Below are 24,512 nucleotides of genomic sequence, written 5' to 3'. Positions count from 1 at the left end.
GCTTCGTTGCAGCACCTGTCCTGAAAGGCGGCGTTCCTCGTGGCCATTACATCGGCCCGCAGGGTGAGTGAAATTCAGGCGTTGTGTTGCCAAGAACCTTATACTGTATTTCATGCTGCTAAGGTTGTTATGCGTACTCACCCTAAATTTCTTCCCAAGGTTATTTCTGATTTTCATGTCAACCAGACTATAACTTTGCCTACGTTTTTTCAGAATCCTTCATCTCCAGCGGAAAGGTCCTTACATTCCCTGGATGTTAGGAGGGTGTTGAAAGTTTATCTGGATAAGACCAAAGATATTCGTAGGTCAGACCAATTGTTCATCAATTATGGATCAGTCAGGACGGGTCTTGCGACCTCTAAGCAGTCCATCTCTAGGTAGATTGTGTCCTGCATACAACTGTGTTACCAGAAAGCTAATAAGACCTTAGGAGGTAAACCTAAAGCTCATTCCACCAGGGGCAAAGCTGCCACGACGGCTTTGCTCCGTAATGTTCCTATTGCAGAAATATGCAAGGCCGCCACTTGGAAGTCGGTTCATACCTTTGCTAAGCATTACTGTCTGGACACTGATGCCAGGGCAGATGCTCAGGTTGGACAGGCTTCGCTGCGGAATTTGTTCGCACAATAGTGGGTTTGATTTCTTTTCTCTACCGCCGCTTTGGTGTGGGGATGGGCTTGCCATTCTATTCACTAGATTATGACTATACACAGAGATCCCCTACTACAGAAGGAGTAGTTTCTGTCCTGTAACTCCAGTTCTGTTGTAGGGGTATCTCTGTTATAGTCATAAGCGCCCGCCCTCCTCCCCGGTGGAGAGATATTCATGTAAGGAATGCTACAGGTCTGGCGTGTTACGCCTTCAAAAAGAACTGAAAGTAAAAGGGACCTGCAGTGCATTCTGGGATATTGTGAAGTTCTGGAAGGCTCTCTTAAAGGCACAGTATCCTGTTTTGAGCCACATAATGGCAGCCTATGGGGCTTGTCTGTCCATGTCTTCCTCTCTATCATTCCAGAGGGTTTTTGCTGCTGAGGCAAGGGAAATCTGGACAGGCTTTGCTGTTTGTGGATTTTTGGTGGAATTTCTAGTTGAAGTACTGAACAGTGTAGCCTGGTTATAGGCTGCATTATCTGTCTTTAAATTCTCTCTTAAGTGTCTGTGCAGTTCTTCCTTTTTTCGACACTTTAAGAGATTATTTTTGATTGCTCCGGGGTCCACGCACATGGGCGGGACTATTCACTGGATTATGACTATAACAGAGATACCCCTACTACAGAACTGGAGTTACAAGACAGAAACTACTCCTTCTACATCATATGAACCACATCCACCCACAGTAATTTGGACATTTTTTACCTTTTTTCAGGTGCTTCTATTACTTTAAGTATGCAACCTTTACGAAGACAAATAACAGATTTTACCACATTTTTCTTCCGGTTGGTTTCTTGGATTCTTTAATTTGATATACCCGCCATTGATTCAGGCGAGCCTTTGTATTCCTTTCATGAATATCTATATTTTAGCAGAGGGTCCATATGCTTTCTGTGTGCTTACTGTTACCTAGGTGTGATATTCTTCATCTTAGTTCCTGTCTGTGTGTAAATTGACACTCTCTGCTGTCCCTACCTAGTTGGTTCATTCTCCAACACCTCTGAAATTTTGATTATAGTATGGTACTATCTACTCCAATGTGTGTGGAAGTATAAAAGCATGAGTTGGATTCAGGTCACTGATAACATTTGCTCAGTTAGAATTCATATGAGCATTACAAAATCCTTGCAATTCTCCAACATACATTTACATTGATTTGAATCTTATTTACTAGCCTACGTGTATTACATACATCTTCCCTGCATTTAGTATCGACTTCTTTAAACAATACTGTTACATTTCTGTGACATGCCCAAACTAAATGTATGTTCCATAGCATAAACAATCATATAATCCTATTGGTTAATTACATCTGAAGTCTTTTTCGGGAAGAAGTTAAAAACCAGGCTTTTTGACCTAAAGTAAAACCTTTATCAGCTTAGGTTCTCCTTTTCTTGCTACATGTCAGTACCTTAGCGCTGGAACACTATAGTGGAGTAGCCATGCTCTTTATACATTTTAAATGATAAATTATTATACATTTAAAATGTTAGATATTTTCAGTGCTATTGAAGCCCAGTACAATACAGAACAAATACATAAATACAAAATAAAGTAAAATGAGAAAATGTTTAATAGAGATCTTTCATCACCATAGCAAACAGTGAAATGTATTTTATCATGTATTCCACTCATGCTACCAATTAACTTTTTTCATAGTGTACTGCAACATGTGGAAAAGGATACAAAATGCGAGCTGTGAAATGTGTTGCAGGAGCCTACAGAACAGTGGAAGATGACAATGAATGCAATGCTGCTACTAGACCCACAGACACTCAGGTGAATTACGATGTACTTGTTATTTATAATATGTGATTCCTTCTCATTTATGTTAATGGAAGTACAACTGTCTAATGTGTGTATATTTTACCCCTCTGTGTTTTGGGAAATGTATAGAGTTATGGGGTAGATTCGAACTGACACATTTCCAGGACAAACACAAGGAAATGATGGATGGAGCACTGAAACTTTTCAGACACTCACCCCTAGTCAGAGATCTGGGTTAAATCCATCATCGTTCTTTAGCACACTTCGCCACCTCAGTTCAGACCCAGCCATAGGCAAATCAGTCTGGACTCTGTTCCTCTTGGGAATAGTCCAGCCCGAACTGCCATGCCAGGTCTTCCCTTTACCGAAAACAAATATCCTGGGACCTGTTTCAGGGTAACACCCCTCATTAGCCAAGCTTGCTTGAATCCAGTGGCAAAGTGAGCTAGAGACCCACGTCTGGGCATACCCTGCCAACTTAGGGTGAGCAAAGCAAACACAAGAAGATGATGGACAGAGGACTGAAACCTTTCAGACACACACCCTGAGTCACAGATCTGGGTTAAATCCATCATCATTCTTTAGCTCACTTCACCACCTCAGTTCAGACCCGCCCATTTGCACATCAGTCTTGCCCCTGTGAAGAGTTCAGCCCGAACTGCAAACCAGGTCTTCCCTGAACCGGAAACAAGTATCCTGGGACCGGTATTGGGGTAATCAATCAGAACATTTGTAAACCACACTACTCACCTGTGAGGGTCTCAAGGCGCTGAGGGGGGGATAGGGGGAGGGGGGCTGCTACTGCTCGAATAGCCAGGTCTTGAGTAGCCTCCTGAAGGTTAGTAGGTCCTGGGTTTGCCGTAGGAGGATGGGGGGTGTTCCAGATTTTGGCGGCGAGATGAGAGAAAGATGTGCCGCCGGTTGTCGCTCGTCAGATGCGGGGGACGATGGCAAGGGCGAGGTTGGCAGAGCGGAGCTGGCAATTCGGGGTGTAGAAGGTGAGTCATCTGTTGAGGTATGCTGGTCCGGTGTTGTGGAGTGCCTTGTGTGCATTGGTGAGGAGCTTGAAGGTGATCCTCTTGTTGATGGGAAGCCAGTGCAGGTCTCTCAGGTGGGGTGTGATGTGGCTGTAGCGAGGGATGTCGAGGATCAGACGTGCGGAGGCGTTCTGTGTGTGATGTAGTAGTTTCAGGAGTTTGGTCGAGGCTCCTGCGTAGAGGGCGTTTCCGTATTCCAGCCTGCTGCTGACGAGGGCCTGGGTGACCGTTCTTGTTTCGGTGGGGATCTATCTGTAAATCCTGCCGAGCATGCGGAGGGTGTGGAAGCAGGAGGACGAGACGGCGTTGACTTGCTTGGTCATGGAGAGTGTGGAGTCAAGGACGAACCCCTGGTTGCATGCGTGGTCTGTGGGTGTCGGTGCTGCTCCCAGTGCGGTCGGCCACCAGGAGTCGTCCCAAGCCGAGGGGGTGGAGCCAAGGATGAGGACTTCCGTCTTGTCCGAGTTTAGCTTCAGACGGCTGTTTTTCATCCACTCAGCGACGGCTTTCATTCCTTCGTGGCGATTGGTTTTGGCGGTGAGGGGGTCCTTGGTGAGGGAGAGTATCAGCTGGGTGCCGTCGGCGTACGAAATGATGTTGAGGTTGTGCAGTCGGGCGACGTGAGCGAGCGGTGCCAGGTAGACGTTGAATAGTGTCAGGCTGAGGAATGATCCTTGGGGTACGCCGCAGATGATCTTGTTGGCTTCGGATGGAAAGGGGAGGTGGACGCTCTGGATTCTGCCGGAGAGGAAGGAGGTGGTCCATTCCAGAGGCTTGTCTCATATCCCTGCGTCGTGGGAGGTGTGTGCCTAGGGTGCAGTGGCAGACAGAGTCTAAGGCGGCTGAAAGGTCCAGGAGGATGAGGGCTGCGGTTTCCCCGTTGTCCAGCAGGGCTCTGATGTCGTCGGTGCTGTGGTTGCTGCTTAACTCGGACCAGAACGGGTTCAGGATGCTGTTCTCTTCGAGATAGTGGGTCAGCTGCCTGTTGAGGATTTTCTCAATGACCTTCGCTGGGAACGGGAGCAGGGAGATGGGTTGGAAGTTCTTGAGGTCCTTTGGATCAGCCTTGGTTTTTTTGAGTAAGGTGTTGACCTCGGCGTCCTTCCAGCTCTCTGGGAAGGTCGCGATCTCGAAGGAGATGTTGATGGCCTTGCTGAGATGGGGTACTTTAAGGTCGCTGGCTTTGTTGAAGATGTGGTGTGGGCATGGGTCAGACGGAGAGCCGGTGTGGATGGAGTACATGATTTTGATGGTGTCGTCGTCGCTTATGTTGGTCCAGGTGAGCAGGGGATCAATGTGGGTGGTGGGCGTGAGGTCCGAGGACTCTGTGGCTGTCGGGGTGGTCAGGAAGTTGAATCTGTCGTGGATTCCTGCGATCTTGCGATGGAAAAAGGTGGCAAGGAAGTAGCACATATGTTGGGATGTCGTTGGTGTTGGAGCTGGGGTTGGAGAGTTCCTTCACGATGTTGAAGAGCTCTTTGCTGTTGTGTGCGTTGTTGTCTAGGCGGTCTTTGAAGAAGGCCCTTTTGGCAGATCTGATGAGGTGATGGTGTCTGCGGATGGCATTCATGTGGTCTGCATGGCTGTCCGGTGTCTATTCGTGGTGCCATTTCTTCTCTAGTTTTCGGCAGGTTTGCTTGGAGGCCTGGGGGTCTGCGGTGAACCAGCTGGTTTCTTGTTGGTGTGTCTGTTGGAGGGTTTCTTGATCGGGCTAGAGTGTTGGCGCAGTCGTCGGTCCACTGTCTGAGGTTGCGGGCTGCGGTGCCGGCGTCGGTGGGGTCAGCCAGAGGGCTGCGGGCGAGGGTGGTGTTATGCTGGTCTTGGGTGACTTTGCTCCAGCAGCGGCGGGGGAACTGTTGAGTGCGGTGGTGGGTTTCTGGAAGGTGAAGTGGATCCAGCGATAGTCGGTCCAGTGGAGTTCAGTGGTGTCGCTGAAGGAGACGTGGGAGCTTGCGGAGAAGATGCGGTCAAGCGTGTGGCCGGCAGAGTGGGTAGGTGTTTTGCCGAGCTGTCCGAGGTTGGTGAGGTTGTCAATCAAGGTGGTGGAGTTGGTGTCGTTGTTGTTCTCAAGGTGGAAGTTCAAGTCCCCGAGGAGGATGTAGTTGGTGGAGGCGAGGGCGTGCGTGCTGACGGAGTCGCCGTTGGAGTCGCTGAACTGTGGCCGTGGTCCGGGGGGGGATCTGTAGATGAGGGTTCCTATGAGGGTGGTGTTGGGATCAGTGTGGATCTGGAAGTGCAGGTGTTCAGCGGTGCTAAGGGTGTCGTCAGTGCTGGTCGAGATTTTGAGGGTGTTCCTGTGAACAATGGCGATTCCTCCTCCTGTTCCGTTGATGCGGTCCCTCCGGGTGATCTTGTAGCCATCCGGGATGGCGATGTTGGGTGCAGAAGAAGAGTTCATCCAGGTCTCCGTCAGGAAGGCGACATCTAGGGAGGTGGAGTCAAGAAGGTTCCAGAGTTCGATGGAGTGTTTGCGGGCGGAGCGGGTGTTGAGTAAAATGCATCTGAGGTGGTTTTGTCCTTCCTTGGTGGGTGGTTTGATGGCTCGGAGGCTGGTGAAGCTGCAGCTCCGGCAGGAGAAGGGTCCTTGGGTGCGCTTCGGGCGGCCAGGAAGCAGGTGTGTGGCCGTCCGGTGTTGAGTGCGTGGTGGAGGGTGCTGGCATCGTAGCGGAGGCGGGTGTCGTGGCATTCACGGGGCCAGGGGTTCTGGGACTAGGAGCGGTCAAGGCGCGGATGGGCGGAGACGGGCTTGCCTTTGGCGCGCTTTCAGTGCGTCCGCAACGTGCCCGCGCAGTGGTCGCCATATAATGGGAAGTGGGAGGGAGGAGCAGCTGGGAGGCGGGGGCGGGGTGGCGAATGGGCGAGCAGGGAGGCGGGGAGGCAGCGGCAGGAACCAAGCAGGCGGGTGATACAGAAGGCAAGGGGGACAAAAAAAACAACAAAATAATGCAGAACAAAATAAGCCAAAACAACTAGAGTAAGCCAAAACAACTAGATAACTAGACAAGCTAGACAAAAATGAAACTAAAGAATTACAGGAGCAGGCACAAATTACAATGAGGCTGAACGAAGGAGAGGCAGCGAACTTACAGTAGCGGCAGCAGCGGGCTGAGAGGCACAGACAAACAGGTGGTGCTGTGAAACGTGGGGAGCAGCCTAACCTGAAAACAGGGTCAAAGGTCGCTCTCCTCACCGCTCAGCAGCTGCCATATAAGGGGTGGTGGGAGGGAAGAGCAGCTGGGAGGCGGGAGCGGGGCGGCAAATGGGTGAGCAGGGGGGCGGGGCTGCGGAGAGGTAGCAGCGGGAACCGAGTGTGCGGGGGATACAGAAGGCTAGGGGGACAACAATAACAACAAAATAATGCAGAACAACATATGCAAAATAACAAGAATAAGGTAAAACAACTAGATAACTAGACAAGCTAGACAAAAATTAAACTAATTACAGGAGCAGGCACAAAAGATAATGAGGCTGAACGAAGGAGGGGCAGCGAACTTACAGTTGCGGCTGCAGCGGGCTGAGAGGTACGGACAAACAGGTGGTGCTGTGCGGCGTGGGGAGCGGCCTAACCTGAAAACGGTGTCAAGGGTCGCATCGGCCAGGCTAGCTTGAATCCAGTGGCAAAGTGAGCAAGGAGCCCATGTCTGGGCATACCCTGCCAACTTAGGGCAAACAAAGCAAATACAAGGAGTATATAGAGATAACTCTAATCACTAGTATATGCAGTAGACCTTTGTACTCTCTACCATTCCTATGTGACTCTTAGAGTATATCCACTCGTATCCCTTCCCTATGTATATAGAGATCACTCTAATCACTAGTATATGCAGTAGACCTTTGTACTCTCTACCATTCCTATGTGACTCTTAGAGTATATCCATTCGTATCTCTTCCTTGAGTGACTTTACTACTTGTACATTTGCAATTTTCCTTTCTGTTTGTATCTCCTCCTTGTGACTTTACATCTTGTACATTTGCAATTGTTTCTGTTTGTATATTTTATGTAACGCATGTAATTCTAAGTCCTTATGTTTTGCAACTGGTTCTTATGTAAAGCGCTCTGACCCCTTCGGGTAAAGTTCACGCTATAGAAAATCGCATTAAATACATTTAAAAACAATAAATGGACGGAGCTCTGAAACTTTTCAGACACTCACCCCCAATCACAGATCTGGGTTAAATCTATCCTCGTTCCTTAGCTCACTTTGCCACCTCAGTTTAGACCCAGCCATATGCAAATCAGTCTCGACCCTGTACCTCATGGGAACAGTCCAGCCCAAACTGCCAAGCCAGGTCTTCCCTGAACTGGAAACAGACATCCTGGGACCGGTTTCAGGGTAACACCCCTCATCAGCCACAAAGCATCCTGGGACTGGTTTCTGGACAACGCCCCTCATCAGCCAGGGTAGCTTGAATCCAGTGGCAAAGTGAGCAAGAGACCCACGCCTGGGCATACCCTGCCAACTTAGGGCGACCAAAGCAAACACAAGGAGGGGATGGACGGAGCGCTGAAAATTTTCAGACACTCACCCCCAGTCACAGATCTGGGTTGAATCCATCATCGTTCTTTAGCTCACTTTGCCACCCCAGTTCAGACCCTGATATATGAAAATCAGTGTTGACCCTCTGTGTCATGAGAACGGTCTAGCCTGAACTGCCAAGCCAGGTCTTTCCTTGACTAGAAACAAGCATCCGTGGACCGGTTTCGGGGTAACGCCCCTCATCAGCCAGGCTAGCTTGAATCCAGTGGCAAAGTGAGCAAGGGTCCCACTTCACTTAGGTGGAACAAAGCAAACACAAGAAGATGATGTACTGAGTGCTAAAACTTTTCAGACACTCACCCCCAGTCACAGATCTGGGTTAAATCCATCATCGTTCTTTAGCTCACTTCACCACCTCAGTTCAGACCCAGCCATATGCAAATCAGTCTTGACCCTGTGCCTCATGGGAACCGTCCAGCCTGAACTGCCAAGCCAGGAACCGTAAACAAACATTTTGGGACCAGTTTCGGGGTAACATATAGCTGGGGCTGAACTGGGGTGGCGAAGTGAGGTACAAATCGATGATGGATTCAACCCATATCTGTGACTGGGGATGAGTGTTTGAAAAGTTTCAGCACTCCGTCCATCATCTCCTTGTGTTTGCACTATTTCGGGGCTACAGTTTAGCATATGCAATACTATGTATAAATGGGTAATATTTTAGATGTGTCTAATTTGTCTTGAAATGCAGTTTCTATTTTTTTTAAACAAAAATCATAATCTTTGCTAGGACTGTGAAATAGCACCATGTCCCGGTGTCCCAGAAACAAAACGACTTTTCCACAGTAGGACGCAATGGAGATATGGGTCCTGGACTCCAGTAAGTGTTTTTGATATTTATATGCACTGAATGTGTATTTATTATTTTGTAGCACATGTTATTTCCACACATTTCTCCTATACTACAGGCGTGGTAATCAAATTGCTTTTGAATGTTACTGAATGCAGCTGAAGTTCATCTATCTAAAAAGAAGGGTGGGAACCCAATAAACCCTTGGAGGCTTGGGCGATAAAGTTTTGAAAAAGGAAAATTGCCTACAAGGGATTTTGTTTGTCAAATGCTTATTCAAGATATTTTCTCAGTATACCCTAGTCAGTGGTGAACAACAGATTCAATCAAAAGCAATCAATGTGCTTAATTGTGAAAGATATAACAAATAATAAATGATAATTCCAAAAGTAACACACAGGGCGAAAATATACTTCAATACAATCATATGTTTAATATATGCTCAAAGGTTTTTGATCAGGGGAGAGATAAAAAGCAACTAAACATAGCTTGAAAGGTGACGTTAATTAACCTATACAACAACTATGTTGACATCTTTCCAGAAATTCTGAACAATCAATGTTTTGATGGAACAGATGCTGCTGTCGACGTTTCGGTCTGGGGTGGCGATGAGACCGTCAGACCATCTTCAGGACGAATAGTTGACAAAAAATACCATATAGTTTTATCCTTAAGTCTTGTAACTTCAGTCGAACAGGTGTATGATTTCCAACTTTAAACGAAACTGTCGTATCATATTGTAGTAATCTTGACGACAATTCCAACTCACTATGTAGTCGAGTCGAAAGTTCAATTTCAAATATCGATTTTGTTATCTTGTTCAGGCAACAGCATTTAGTTCACTGTAGCTGACGCATTAACCTCAATGCTCCTCGGTAACTCTGTTACCCTCAATGCTCCTCTGTAACTCTGTTACTGAGGAGCATTGTGGTTAACGCGTCAGCTACAGTGAACTAACCGGTAGATGCATCAACGTTTTCATTTGCGATTCCTTATTTGCGAAAAATAAGGAATCACAAATAAGGAATCGCAAATAGCAATGCATCATTTATTTTGCAATTTTATTGAGATTCGGTAAAAATCGCACTTTTTACCGAATCGCAATTTTTACCGAATCGCAATAAAATTACGAGTTTCAAATTGCGAGTTCGCAATTCCCATTGATTCCTATGGGCCAAAAGGCCCATAGGAATCAATGGGAATTGCGAATTCGCAATTTGGAACTCGCAAAATGTTAATGCATTCCATGGGTGCAGGGGGGGTCCAAAGGAACTCCCCCTGCACCCCTGAAATGTATTTTAAAGTGCATGTTACACACACACATGTCCTAAGGACATGTTTGTCTGTAACATGACAGTGTTTTAAAATGCATCTTTGGGCATTTTGACACATTTTTGCAAATTACCACGAGGTTCAACCTCGTGGTAATTTGCACCCCTTATTTGCGAAATCGCAATTTTAAAAATAATCATGCATTGCTTTTAAGGAATCGCAAATTTGCGATTCCTTAAAAGCAATCGCATTTTTGGAATTTGCTAAAAATAGCGATTTTCCAAAAATGCTTGATGCATCCCAGACACCTATTTAGGAAGTGCAAACGGCCGAATTTTGCGATTCGCACCGTTTGCACTTCCTAAATAGGTTGATGCATCTAGGCATAAATGCTGTTGCCTGAACAAGATAACAAAATCGATATTTGAAATTGAACTTTCGATGCAGGAGTATGCAAGTTCCATCCACAGGTCACCTTTACAAAGGTTGGTGCAGGAGGTGGACAGATCGCGTTCCCCCAGACATGAGGAGCACACAGGCAGGTCCCCGGAACGAAGACATAGTTCCCATCGCAGAAGGAGAAGGACACCGTTGTAGTCTTCTTCTTCCACCCGATCATCAAAGAGGAATTATTCCCCTCCCCTAACGGACAGCCCTGTATCGAGGGTATCTCCGATAGATTACATCAACACCTACCATGATGTGCTTCAGGAGGGGCTCAGAAGCTGAACATCAAGATGTCTGCCCATCAGGTGGCAACAACGGTGATCTTTGAGACTCTGCATCAGAGGGCAGCGTCTCGTCCATTACTCCCCTTGGTTCTTGGGCTTCTGGAACCTGTGATGGACATCTTCCTAACACCAGCTACGATCAAGGCCACACCGGCTCGAATTCAGAAAAAAATGCAAGCCGGCTTCCTCAGACCCTGTCTTCTTGAAGGTGGATCCGCCTGCAGACTCGGTGATCATTGCAGCAGCGAGGAAAACTCATGATGTGGCTGCGTCTTCATCGGTTCCACCCGATAAGGAAAGTAGGTCCCAGGACTCTTGGGAACGTAAGGTGTGCAGCTCAGCAGCTTCATTGTTAAAGGTCTCCAGTGCAGCAGCCAAAAGAAGATCAGAAGGACTTTGAAGAGATCATCACAGAGGGGTCACTTGTTGCCAACCAAGTGATCAGTACGGCAGCAGATTGCGCTACTCTATCGGTGCATTCATATGCCCATGGGGTTTGTGCCAGGAGATCCTCCTGGTTGAGGCTGACAGCACTCAAGCCAGATGCATAGCAGAGAATCCTAAATCTCCTGTTTTCCCGCTCCTCTCTATTTGGCACCCATACAGATGAGGAAATGGGCAGGTTGAAGGCGGAACTCGACACCCTCAAAGCCGTGGGCTTGGAGAAAAAGAAGGAGTACAAACGTCGATACAGGCCTCACCAACGCAAGGGATACCAGCAGAGGGTTCAAACCCCTCAACGGTCCCAATGAAAAAACCAAGGCAAGTCTCAGTACCAGGGCCGTAAATCCAACAGAGGTAGAGGTGGTCACCAGCAACAGTCCTCTTCCACGGCCAGATCGTCAGGGAAGCAAAGAGCAGGAGCTTACTCTGGCACCGTTACCCACTCCAGTGGGAGGAAGTGCTTCACATCTGGCAGATTAGTGCAGCATCACAAAAGATCGTTGGGTGCTCAATATACTGCGCAATGGATACGCACTACATTTTCATGTGCTTCCAAAGGACATTCCTCCAAAAAGATCTCGTCCTCACCAACTAAAGTTGCTCCGGCAGGAAGTGGCTACCCTTCTGCGAAAAAAGGCCATAGAAGAGGTTCCTTCCGCGCAGCGAGGGATGGGGGGTCTACTCCAGGTACTTTCTTGTGCCCAAAAATGACCAGGAGCACACGTTCAGACCTATCCTGGACCTCCGCCTGCTGAACAGAGTCATCATGAAGGAGAAGTTTTGCATGCTGGTCCTTCATCAAATATGTCCACATATGCAAGCAGGAGATTGGATGTGTTCGGTGGTCCTTCAAGATGCGTACTTCCATATACCCATTGCTCCACATCATCGCAAGTATCTGCGGTTTGTGGTTGGAGACAAGCACTATCAATACAAGGTCTTACCCTTCAGGCTGAAGTCTGCCCCCAGGTCTTTACCAAGTGCATGGCAGTGTTGGCGGCCGCCCTACACAGAAAAGGTCTATTCTTCTACCCTTACTTAGACAATTGGCTCCTCAAAGGGCCATCTCCTCAACAAGCAAGGAGCGATTTCCAAGTCTGTCTACAGCAACTACACAAACTGGGTCTTTATGTCAACATGGAGAAGTCTGTACAACAGCCCACCCAGGTGATCCACAATCTGGGATCGACTCTGCATACAAACTAAGCAAGAGCATTTCCTTCGGTGGAGAGACTTTCCTCAATGCAGCAGAAGTGCAAGGCTCTGCTTCAGACAGATCGCCCAGCAGTCCGACAAGTGGCATCTCTGCTTGGGTTGATGGCCTCCTGCATATTTCTCATCCCCAACGCCAGGCTGAGAATGCGTCCGTTGCAACAAGATCCAGAAGACACGTGGCACTAAGCAACGGGTCGCTGGGAGGATCGGATCATGCTCTCCCACGCAACGAAATCCTCCATCAAGTGGTGGACTCGGCCGCAGAATCTGTTGGTGGTAGTCCCTTTCCAACAACCAGCTCCAGTGCAATAGTTGATAACGGATAGATCTCTACAAGGATGGGGGCGCACATGGGGTGCCTTCAAATGCAGAGCTGGTGGTCCACGAAAGAGCAGTCCTACCACATAAACATGTGGGAGCTACGTGCAGTCTTGCTCTGAAAGCTTTTTTGCCTTCGATCACGTCCAACTCGGTCCTGATCCAAACAGACAACACGACCACCATGAATTATCTAAAAAAACAGGGTGGTACGCGCTCTCGTCCTCTCTCCCTCGAGGCTCAAGCGATCTGGCACTGGCTCGGAACCTCTCCATAGTGGCAGTGCACCTTCCGGCAGATCAGAATGTCAAAGTAGACGCACTCAGTCGGCACTTCGAAGATCAGCCAGACTGGGTTCTGCACAACGAGGTGGTGGCAGACATTTTCCAACAGTGGAGTCGTCCATCAATAGATTTATTTGCAGACAACAAAAACAAAAAAATGCCACGCCTTCGCATCCAGATTCCACCATCCAGGGACAAGGGGTAATGCGCTTTTGATCGATTGGTTAGAGACATTTGCCTACGCCTTTCCTCCTCTGCCTCTGATCCCGAAGGTGTTGTCCAAGCTCATCAGATCCAACATGAAGATGATTCTGATAGCTCCAGACTGGCCACAGCAGTGCTGGTACCCAGACCTTCTTCAGTTATCGGTACTCCCCCACAGGAGGCTACCGTACAGAGCTGACCTACTGACCAAGATGGAAGGGAGGATTCTCCATCCCAGCCTTAGCAGCATGGTTCCTGAGGTCCTACAATACGGCCACATGAATCTGCCGCAGGACTGCATGCATATCCTGAAAGAGGCTAAGCGACCCTCCACAAGAGCTTCATACGCTTTTAAATGGAAGAGATTCTACCTATGGTGTGTTGAAAATCATTTTAACCCTACGAAGGGGTAGGAAGACGTCATTCTTCCTTACCTTCTATATTTAGCAAAAGCGGGTTTAAAATATGCCTCAATCATGGTTCATTTGTCAGCCATTACGGCATACAGAAAGTCACCCAGCCAACCTTCCTTTTTCCAAATGAAGGTGGTTAAGGATTTCTTACAGGGGTTGAAGAAAGTGTATCCCCCCGGTTCGAAACCCTTCTCCTCCCTGGGAGTTGAATCTGGTGCTGTCTAGATTGAGTCCTCCTTTTGAGCCCTTTCACAAAGCCTCTTTACAGCACCTGACGTTTAAGGCCGCTTTTCTGGTAGCGATACCATCAGCGCGCAGAGTAAGTGAGATCCAAGCGCTGTGTGCAAAAGAACCTTACACTGTGTGCACCACAACAGTGTAGTGTTAAGGGCTCACCCTGCTTTTTTGCCAAAGGTTAAATCTGATTTCCATATTAATCAGTCAATCTCCCTACCATCTTTTTTTCCAAACCCCGCGACTCCTGCGGAGAGGTCGCTACATTCCTTGGACCTCAAAAGAGTGCTTAAATTCTATCTGGAGGGCACCAAGGGCATGAGGAAATCAGATCAAGTGTTTCTGAATTATGGTGCCATGAGAACAGGTTTCCCAGCCTCCAAAGATCCATTTCAAGATGGATAGTGTCCTGTATAGAATTGTCTTACCAGTTGGCGCATAAACCCTTGTTGTTGTCTCCTAAAGCACACTCCACTAGGGGAAAAGCGGCCACAGTAGCTTTCTTGCATGATGTTCCAATGTCAGAAATTTTCAAGGCTGCAACCTGGAGATCGGTTCACATTTTCACAAGGCATTATTGTCTAGAATCCGATTCCAGGGCTGATACTCAAGCGGGCCGGCCTCCTTGAGGAATCTATTCGGATAGTAATCTATCTATCCCGGCTTAGTTATCTGAGCTGATTGGTTAATTTACTGTTATATTTCCTTTGCCCGCAGGTGAATGAGGTGAGGCTCGCTATTCTATTCTAGTGCTTATGATTATTGATGAGGATCCCCTGGAAGAGAAGGATTAGTTACTTACCTGTAATCCTAGTTCTCTTCCAGGGGTATCCTCATCAAAGTCATAAGCAACCCTCCCACCTCCCCGGGCAAAGGATCATTGTGTTTTTTAATAAGGTAATGTCAACTCTTTGTGTCATGGCTTTTTGAGTCACCGCAAAGAACTGACCTAACTGTCACCCCTGAGGCATGATGGGAAGCTGGGGGTCATGACTGCCTTAAAGGCACGGTGCCAGTTTACCTCTATGTTGCTATGAGTTCGCTTTTCAGTCATTTTAGACTGTTTTTCTGCAATGCAGCCTGTATATGCTTTCAGTCCTATGTGAGAGTTTCTTCTGACTGCTAAGCATTAAAACAAATTCAAAACATGTTTTGCTGTTGTTTTTCCCTGTTTCCAATGTATGCTTTTATGATATATTGGGGAGTCCTTACAGCATTATTCAGCTCCGGTGTGTATAAGGCTGCAGTTGCTTATTTTATATATATATGTGTGTGTATATATATATATGTGTGTGTGTATATATATATATATATATATGTGTGTATATATATATGTATATATGTATATATATATATATATATATATATATATATATATATATATATATATATATATACATATATACAACAGCAACAGATAAGAGTGGAAGCCGCACTGCACTCCACTCCCGTCTCCTTCTGACCTTCTTTGGTAACCTCTGAGCTTGTGCAGCTCAGCTGTTACCAAAGCAGGTCAGAAGGAGTGGAGTGCAGCGCGGCTTTGCACACAACACAAATGCGGGACTTTGTTTTTGGCAATTTAATTGAAATCACTGCAGGCAGGCGGCCACGGTGCTTTCAATAAATTGCCAAAAATGAAGTCCTGCGTTTGTGTCTCCTCAGACCCCTCAACCGTTGTTGCCCCCTCCCCCCGTCACAGTCTCAGACAGAGTCCAGGGCCGTCAATCTTGTAGCGTGCGCGGCTTGCGCGAGCGCTACCAATGACGGCCCTGTACAGTGATATTTTGGCCAGCCCTCGCGATGAATGTAACAGTGACGCGTTACGCGCTACGCTCTTGCAGATGATTCTAGTGCCGGAAAGGACAGCCAACCCCCAGAAGGCTCTATTGTGGAATTCGAGGACTTGTCTGGCAAGCAGTGGGATAAGCATGCCCGTGGTGTTCCATGTTTGCGTTTTTACTGCTGTGTTGCGCCTAGTTACTAAATTATATCAAACTAGTCGCACTGAATAGAGAGAGGTGGCATTCTAAGTTTCAGCCGTAGTCACTGGCCAAGACTCTTCAAATATTAAATAGTAATTCATTACCGCCACACATCACAAAGGTTTATGGAAAGCACATGAAGAATATGATGACACTGGTTGTATCCTTGGTGCCTTACTATTTCTGCCATGCAGTGTCTCAAATACTTATATATTTGACTAAACTAGTTGAGCTTTGCCAATTTTTGGGATCTGAAATCAATGTATTATTTAGAATTTAAAACCTAAATTCAACGTCTCCCAGTTTATTTGTTCAGGGGAGCTGACATAGGATAGAGAGTAGAACTGAAATAAACAAGCATTTTCAATGCAATAGGTCTCGCAGTTGTAGAGTTTGAGCCATTGGCATTGTAAATGGCAACGCCTTTTATTTATGTGTTGGTTTTTAAAACGTAAATAAAAGACATTGTCAATTACAATGGCAATAAGTTAAACTCTCGCAAATGTGAGACCTATTGCATTACAAATGCTTGTTATTCTATGAAGAGGCATGAGAGACACTAGTGGCCTGTTTGCGCCCTTCCTATTCATTGAAGAGTTATGAGGGACACGGGTGGCCTGCGAGCGTGTTTGTTATTCAATGAAGAGGTATGAGATACGTGGGTGGCTTGTCTGTGCCCTTCTTATTCAATGAAGAGGTATGCGATACATGGATATCCTGTCTGCACCCGTGTTATTGAATAAAGAGGTATGAGATACACCTATGGCCTGTTTGCACCCTTGTTATTCAATGAAGAGGTACAATATACACATATTGGCAAGGTGGAGCTGACTGACCCCTTTGTGCTGCGTTTAGTTCCAAGGGCACACACTGAGTCATTCCCTGTGAATAATTAATTTGCGTTTTTTGAAAGATAAAAAATCACAGGCTTCGACACTGTTAAGTTGGTTTTGGGTCCCCAGAGCACATCACGTTTGTGCAGATCCCCACTGCTTTAATGGGGGGACTATGATGTATGGTCATTTAATGTCAGCTGTAGATGATGGATCCTTGAACAGTGTCATGTATGTGCATGTTTGCCTTTTTGCTGAGGGGATTACCAAGTAATTGTTCACGCAGCTCTCTGATGGATGTCACATGCGGTTTTTCTGAGTCCCCAGATAGATCATGCAGTCTGTGTGGTCTCTTTTGTACTGCCAGTCACCGGTGTATTCAACTGTGTAGCCTTTGACCGTGTCATGTATGTGCATGTAACTTGCATGATCGAGGTAACTATTAGCAGCAATACTACGCGTCTCTCGGACATCTTTCAAGTGCTCGCCGTCCTTTTTCCCCAGCACCGCCCCCCCCCCCCCCTCCCTCCCCACGGGGCGGCAATCTGAGGGATAGCCCCAGGCGCCACAAGCTCTAGCTACACCTCTGCCTGTGCACATATTTTGACTTTCGCAGTCTTTCTCCTTGTGGTCTGTTTCTGTCCACACAATGCACATCCCTGATGTGATGGCACTTCGATGAGCTCGAGAACCTCTCACTGCATTCTGAAGCCACATCCCGCAATTTCATTTTCTTAGGATCACACACAAAATGCGAAGTGGTTTTTCTTTTTATCATTTGTCGAGCTTTACATTGCACTGTGTGTTTTTTACTTTGTCACTTTATTATTCCTTTATTTTTGTTATTTGTTGGGCTTTACATTGCGCCATTAAAGAAGTGAATTTATTTTTTTCATTCCCATCAGATACACTTTGTAAAAGTCAAATGTTTTCACACTTTCTATTGGATCATAAAATCCTCTAATCACAAACACGATTTGCTTCTTGCACCAGCATCCAGTTTGCCCGAGTACTCCGGAACTGCTTCCTGCACAGTGAGTTGACCAAAAGCCGGTCCATATTTCAAAGTATTTAAAAAGAAAAGTGCTGAATAGCAGCGCTCCTCTCAATATAGAATAACTCCCAGGCACCCCACAAATTGTTGCAATCACATATAGTAGATCACATTTCAAAGGACAAATGCTTGTATAGTTTTTACCGGATAGCCCTACCCACCAATCACAAACACGGATTGCTTGTACTACAACCATCTGATTTGCTCAAGCACTCTGGAAATGCTGCCTATACCTCGAGCGGACCAGAATGGGGCCCGTATTTGAATCAGTACAATTGGTCACTGAGATATCCAATGACAGCATTACTTAAAATGTTAAATTAGTTTGAGGCACCCACGGAAGTGTTGCGCTCACGTATAGTACAAACCGATATGCCTGAAATGTTACTCTCACATATAGTACAAACCATTCATTATGCTAAAGCACAGTTAAAACACGATTTCTTTCACTGCATAATGCACAGCACCATATGCAAGAAAGTGCCGTAGCCATGGAAATAATATACCCCCTACTTTAATGCACATCGCGAACAGGTTTGAACGAGCGAGTAAGCAAGCCTGAACTTCCTGTTGAAGGTTCGGGGGGGATCTCCCCCATTCATTTTTTTTAATTGAGATTTGGATTAGGGGATTCATATTACATCATACATTTCAAACAATAGGGCCAAAAAGCTTCACTTGAAAGGGATCTCAGAAAATAATCCAAAAAATAAATACAGAGATCGGCCTTTCCTCTGGGGTTTGTACACTCAAGAACAAGCATTTGCAATGCAATAGGTGTCTCATTTACTCGGTTTTGAGCTCTTGGTACTGTAAATCACAATGCCTTTTATTTATGTTTGTTTTTAAAACATAAATAAAAGGCATCTTCATTTACAATGCTGATAGCTTAAACTCGCATAAATGCAAGACCTATTGAATTGCAAATGCTTGTTAGTTCTGTACTTAATGCTACCCCACCTCAATTTGTATGATAGGTATTTGTTATTCCACCTCAGACGCAGCCTGCGGCGCTGATAATCTCGTGGCTGGGTAGCAGGTCTCCATGGTCTGACTGGCGGCAATCTGAGTCTGCGGGAAGAGCCTTGTTTCGGTGTGCTTTACTGCCTCCTCAAAAAGGAGCAGCTTTGCAGTTTCTAAACTGATTATGAATGCTTGGCATTCAGGGGAGACTAACCAGGAATCCTGATGGTGCTCCACCATGTTGCTTTCCCTCTCTGCCTCAGTCCCACAAGAAGCAGAGGTGGAGCTCGCCTTTTCTACTGCCCTGTACAAGACGGTGAAATAGACACCCTTTCCTATGCTGCATTTTCAGTTCAAAAGGGCCTCCAGGAAGAATCTTGAGGTAGCTTGTTCTCTGAAGTTTGAAACCAACATTGATCTGGCATCACAGACTCTGCCAAAGTTTGACGTGTTCTTAACTCTATGAATTTTCTTTTCTCCTTGTCCTGCTGCCTTGCTATCAGTTTTCCTGTTTCTCCTTCCCAGCATCATTCCTTCTCTGGTCACCCTTCATCTCCTCTTGGAAGGTTTTATTTCCTTTGTGATGTCATCTTTGCGTTTGAGGATTCATTCTAGATGGCATAATTTGTCCAATTTTTATTCAAGCACTGGATGGCAATGTGGCTACTGGAACGGGTCACCCTTCTCTTTAACAGTCCCATTGGAAAAGGAAGATGTCACTGATTCAGCTCTTGACAGTTTTCTTCATACATTATTTAAGAGTGAACATGCATGCAACAGAAACCGAAACTCAGAACGCAATTGATGTAGAAAAAATATGCAAGAAGTGTAAAGTTTAGGATGCTGAGCTAGTTATGTGTGAATCCTCACTTAGCAATACCAAGCACAAAAGTGAGGCTGAATATTTCAGAAGGAAGATAACAGAACCTGTTATCTATAGCATGGGCCTGATTAGAAAAGCAAAACAACAATAAATGAATCACAATGGATTCAGCTATTACAGTGATTTTGATGCATTTGTAATGGCATTCGGCAAAACGAATTTAATGCCTAAACACCTTGTTTAAAACATGTTTACAAATCATAAAGGAACATTGGAATATTTATTAGTCTACTTAAACATTTCTAAAGTTACCAGGAATTCACTAATGAAAATGAACAAAGAAGCTTATAGAAAAATTAACGTTTTTGTTAGCATGTGTCCCTTCCGGACTACTTTCGCTCAATGTGAATCATAGTGCTATTCAAAATTATGACTGACATAACGTAGAGCATGTCCACATGCTGAAATATATGTAAAACAAAAGTAAAATCATGGAAGAATCTCCCAGAGTGATTGCTGTGGAATTTCTGAGATGTGACATTTTTATTAGAAGTGAAATTATACTTGTGAAAAGGTCATTAATATCGTCCCCTGAATGGCCTTTTCAAAGCACTTACAGGCTGTTTTGGAGGAATGATGAACTGTGTGGCTCTAAAGATGAGCCTGGTATTGATTCCTTATCGCATCATTGTATATTGACGTCTTGTCTATACTTTTGGGATGTTTAAGGATTTGATATTGTACCAGGGTAGCATCTGATGTAAGATTAGCTTACATTCCAGTTCCATTAATGTTACTTGGGCATACTACCCTTATCTGCGCCGTGGAGCTCATTGACCTTGATGTGCCAGACACAGGCTGGGTCACTCTACCCTATCACAAAGAATGCACTACCCCCGCCTAGCAGGAAACTTACAACTGCCATGGGTATAGCACATTAGTGAAAGGAGGGATCGGTTGTTTCAAGCTTCCAGTCCACCTTTCACTGTACAGGCAGCAGCAGGCCTACAATTCAAATAAGGACAGAGACCCCTTGCAGGAGAGTGCAGTGAATGACTGTATGCATCTGCAAGGGGATGTCTGGGGTCCATGAAACTCCTTTTCAAGGGTACCTTCAGAGAGTCGCACTGACTCACATATCGGTATGACACACAACCTAAATGTGGCACACAGTCGGATTATCTTCTTATAGCTCCTGTTTCTCTGCACCCACATCTGTCATATCATGCAGGCGCAAAGGAAATAGGTTACGTCATTTACATGGGGCCATGGCTCCAAGCAAGCGAAGGACCGCTCCTTTGAGACTGTGCAGTCAAACCTATAGCACCAATGTGATCTGTATTGTAGAAGGCACCATGCAAACCTCTACGGTCCCAGGGGCACAGCAAATAGGCATTATCCCCCGTTGGTCCCCTGGAGCAATTAGTCTAATACCTCCACTAGTGTCTAAAACTTTACTGCTAATATGGATATAATGACGATAATAGTATAATAAGAATACCATGTTATTTGTGATATCATACCATTTTGTTAAACATGCTTAATAAATAGAGTATAATATCACAGGTAGTCTTGAGTGAATTTGATCATTCTTCTGCAAACAAAGCCAAAAAATACAAATGAGATCATCATAAAAATCCTTTCTAAAATGGCATTGATGAGTCTCTCAGGATTAATCCCTCTCCCATCTCCTCTTCAATATCTATATGTTCCCACAGCTTGTGTATTAGTTCATCAAGTACGATTCCAGATTCGCTGATAACACCCAGATTCACATCTACCAAGAATATATCAAGGAGTAGCTTGCTTAAACATTGGGGTGCCGAGACCAAATCATATTTTGGATGAAGGAAAGAACTAAAACTAAAGTTCTATTCATAGAAAGAATATGCTTGGAACTCCTACTGTTCAATTGGCCTACAAAACTAGGCAATCCTCCTACCAACGTGTTAGAAATCTGACAATATTTTTGATTCACAACTCAACTTCAACCCACAAATCAACACTGACATGAAGGGAACTCATTTTTAACTCTTAATCCTCTTAAAACTTAACCAACTCCTCCAAACTGTTCACCAAATAGAACCACCTCGAGCTCCGGTTATTACTCTTTTGAATATTGCCAGGTAATCTGTATTGGGCTCCCACAAATCTCATTGTCAGACTGCAAAGAGTGCATCATCTGGCAACAAGGATGTGCCTACAATTATGAAAATGTGTGCCATTAAGTCAGCCATGAAAGTTCTCCATTGTCTTCCAGTCAAAACCAGGATCAAAACACTCTATAATATGCATTAAGCATGCAGCGGCAGAGGTATCGGGCTACTATCAAACACTAGCACAGCCCAGTGCTCCAACCTGAAGCCAACATTCCTTCTCAGCTCACTTGATTGAGCAATGTTCCTTTGAGTGATTAAGGCATGGTGGAAGAGCATTTAAAATACGGAGACTGAAATCATGGAACAGCCTAAACCCTTCATATATTGAAACAAAGCTACTTAACTACAATTCAGAAATTTAACTGACATTCACATATGTCCAAATCCACTGTTGAAGTGCCCAAAAATGCAAGACATATGACCATTCTACACATCTATTTGTACTTTAACCCCACTGTATTGAGAACTTCTCAATCTTTTTCTTTTATCTTCTCCAGACTCTGAAGTGGACTAGGTGAGGTGCAGTGGTGTACTTAAGATAATAAATATGAATAAATGTGATTGTTTCTGTTCAAGTGGCAGTATACATAGTAGGCAAAGCGTGTTTAGTAATATTGGTTATTCTCAGAATTTAAGGGAGTTTTTAGAAACAATCTCTGAAAAGAACAAGGTTGGAATTGTTAACCATGTGACCAGTTGAGTAAACAGACACTGAGATATATTTTACTTACATTTCTAGGTTGCATTTTCTCCTTGGAATGGAAGTTGTTTATATATGGTTTGGTCCAATGTTGAAGTTATGCTTGAGGTAGATGTCATGACAATGGCATACTAATTCATTGTAGAAATGTGCAGTGACTTAAAAACACATAATTTGGAAGAGAAGAACACAACAACCCTCTGCACAATGTAATTAATTTAGCAATATTTTCAAAAGTTAAACGTTCCACAGGAAACTTGACATACAAAATAATAATTAAAATATCAACCTATGGTAAAAGATTTAAGTATGGAAAGTCCTCATAAATCACTCTGTACTGCTAGAATTGACGAAGACTACTAAAAAAGTTAAGGGTAAATTCTGCAAATTTAAATCTTCTAAGATTACATAAGGCTGGTACAAGTGATTTAACCACTGGAGTGTATTAGAACTCATTTCATACTTCCCTTTTTTATTCTTCACTTCTTCTCATGTTGTTTGTGGATGGCATTTTCATTTTTTTTAATATATAGTTTTAGCTGTGAGTATTTTGAAATAATCTTTCATAGAAAAATGTCACTTTGTCTGCAAAGCGCGTGGCTAAATGATGACATTAGTGTGTCTTCATTTCGTATGAAAACAATTAAAGGACCATAGACCAAATTCAGTAGTCAACTCATGTTCTTATCTTCTATTGGCTCCCCCAATGCCACTCAAGCAAAAGTCCATAAGCAAATAAAATACTCTATATCTGCCCCTGGTTCAGAGAAACTCAAAGAAGATGAAGTGGGATTAAAGTCCTCCAGCACCCCTTGTTGCAACTACTCGATAAAACTGGGATACTGATAACTATCTTGGTCATACCTTGCATGGTTTGATTGAATTTGCCTAACCATTTAGGTAGCTGTTTCTGAAACCCTGCAATGCCTCTCAAACATCATTAGCAGCTTGGGCACATCCCTAAAAGCTTCTGAGGTTCAGAAAATATCTTGAGAAGTGATCTCTGCTTTACTTTCTTGTCTTTTTTATCATATCCATGTTATCAACTTAGAAATTCCTTTCAGCTCTTGCAGTGGTGGGCTGTATCTTCACTTAAATTCATCAGGGAATAGTATCATGACTGGTAATCATACAGATAATTCAACAGAAAAACATGACATACAAAATCCAACTTGAGTTACTTCATCCAGCTTTATCACTTCAGATGAAATATTCAAACTCATAATGAGGGCCTACGTCTCTTTGCAACTCATTTACTCAGAAATAGCACAGCAGAAATCTACCTAATCCTGTCTCCTGCGCATGTTTGCCGTAAAGAACCCCCTACAAAGACAGTGAGAAAGCATATGTAGTGGAGTGTGCATTCACTCTTCATCCATTACCAAACCTTTTCTCTATGGAAGCATGGGATGTATCAGCTATTCAAATAAGAATCTTTGCAATACAGGCCTGATTTGGCAGTAGAAACCATTGATTTTAGTTTTCCCATATTTTTGGGTCACCTTTATGCCTCCTTCAGAAACGAGAATACAAGTTAACACAGTCATACCTGCCACAACTGCCCCACCATTGAGGACAGGTTAATGTTGCGGTCTAGAGTGCTGGATGTATAGTTGTAAATTATTTATCTAGGTGTTCTACTTAGAAATAAATATTCATCAATAAGTATAGTTCACTATATAAACCTTAGTTTCATGTTTCAAATTTTGAGTCCACATAAAATATACACATGACCTTATATCTAATCAAACACAAGACAACGTCTTGGCACATACCAAAAAGTGCATTATAATACAGTACATACTTCAGTTAAAAAGTTTACAATCAATACAAGATTAAAAACATTAAAGAAATTAGAAAATTCAGTAACAAAATATTTCATTGGGAGGATTAAAAAGTGCTTGCTGCATTTCCAAGGCGGTTTGTATAGACAATTGCAGGCAAATTGGCCTCAGCCAATTTCACCAATGTAGTAGGAGTGCCGGACAGGCAAATAGGACATGATTCAAGTCTTGAATCCCATTCTAACAGAGATTACATTCAGCAGAGATTCCATACCATTTCGCCATGAGAGGATTTAAAGGAAGGATACATAATCGC

At 44.6% G+C, this 24,512-nt stretch overlaps 1 protein-coding gene across 1 annotated transcript in view; it reads left to right on the top strand.

Annotated features, from left to right (window-relative positions):
- Positions 1-24,512, top strand: part of ADAMTS9 (ADAM metallopeptidase with thrombospondin type 1 motif 9) — a 914,249-nt gene that overhangs the window by 509,603 nt on the left and 380,134 nt on the right. The window contains exons 24-25 of the mRNA XM_086939088.1: positions 2,311-2,430; positions 8,724-8,813. Coding sequence (XP_086795214.1) covers positions 2,311-2,430; positions 8,724-8,813 — 210 coding nt within the window. The remainder of the gene's footprint in view (positions 1-2,310; positions 2,431-8,723; positions 8,814-24,512) is intronic.

This window comes from Lissotriton vulgaris, chromosome 9, assembly GCF_964263255.1.
Source record: "Lissotriton vulgaris chromosome 9, aLisVul1.2, whole genome shotgun sequence".
NCBI lineage: Eukaryota > Metazoa > Chordata > Amphibia > Caudata > Salamandridae > Lissotriton > Lissotriton vulgaris.
Note: the sequence above shows the minus strand (reverse complement) of the source record. Positions and strands in the feature narration are given on the sequence as shown.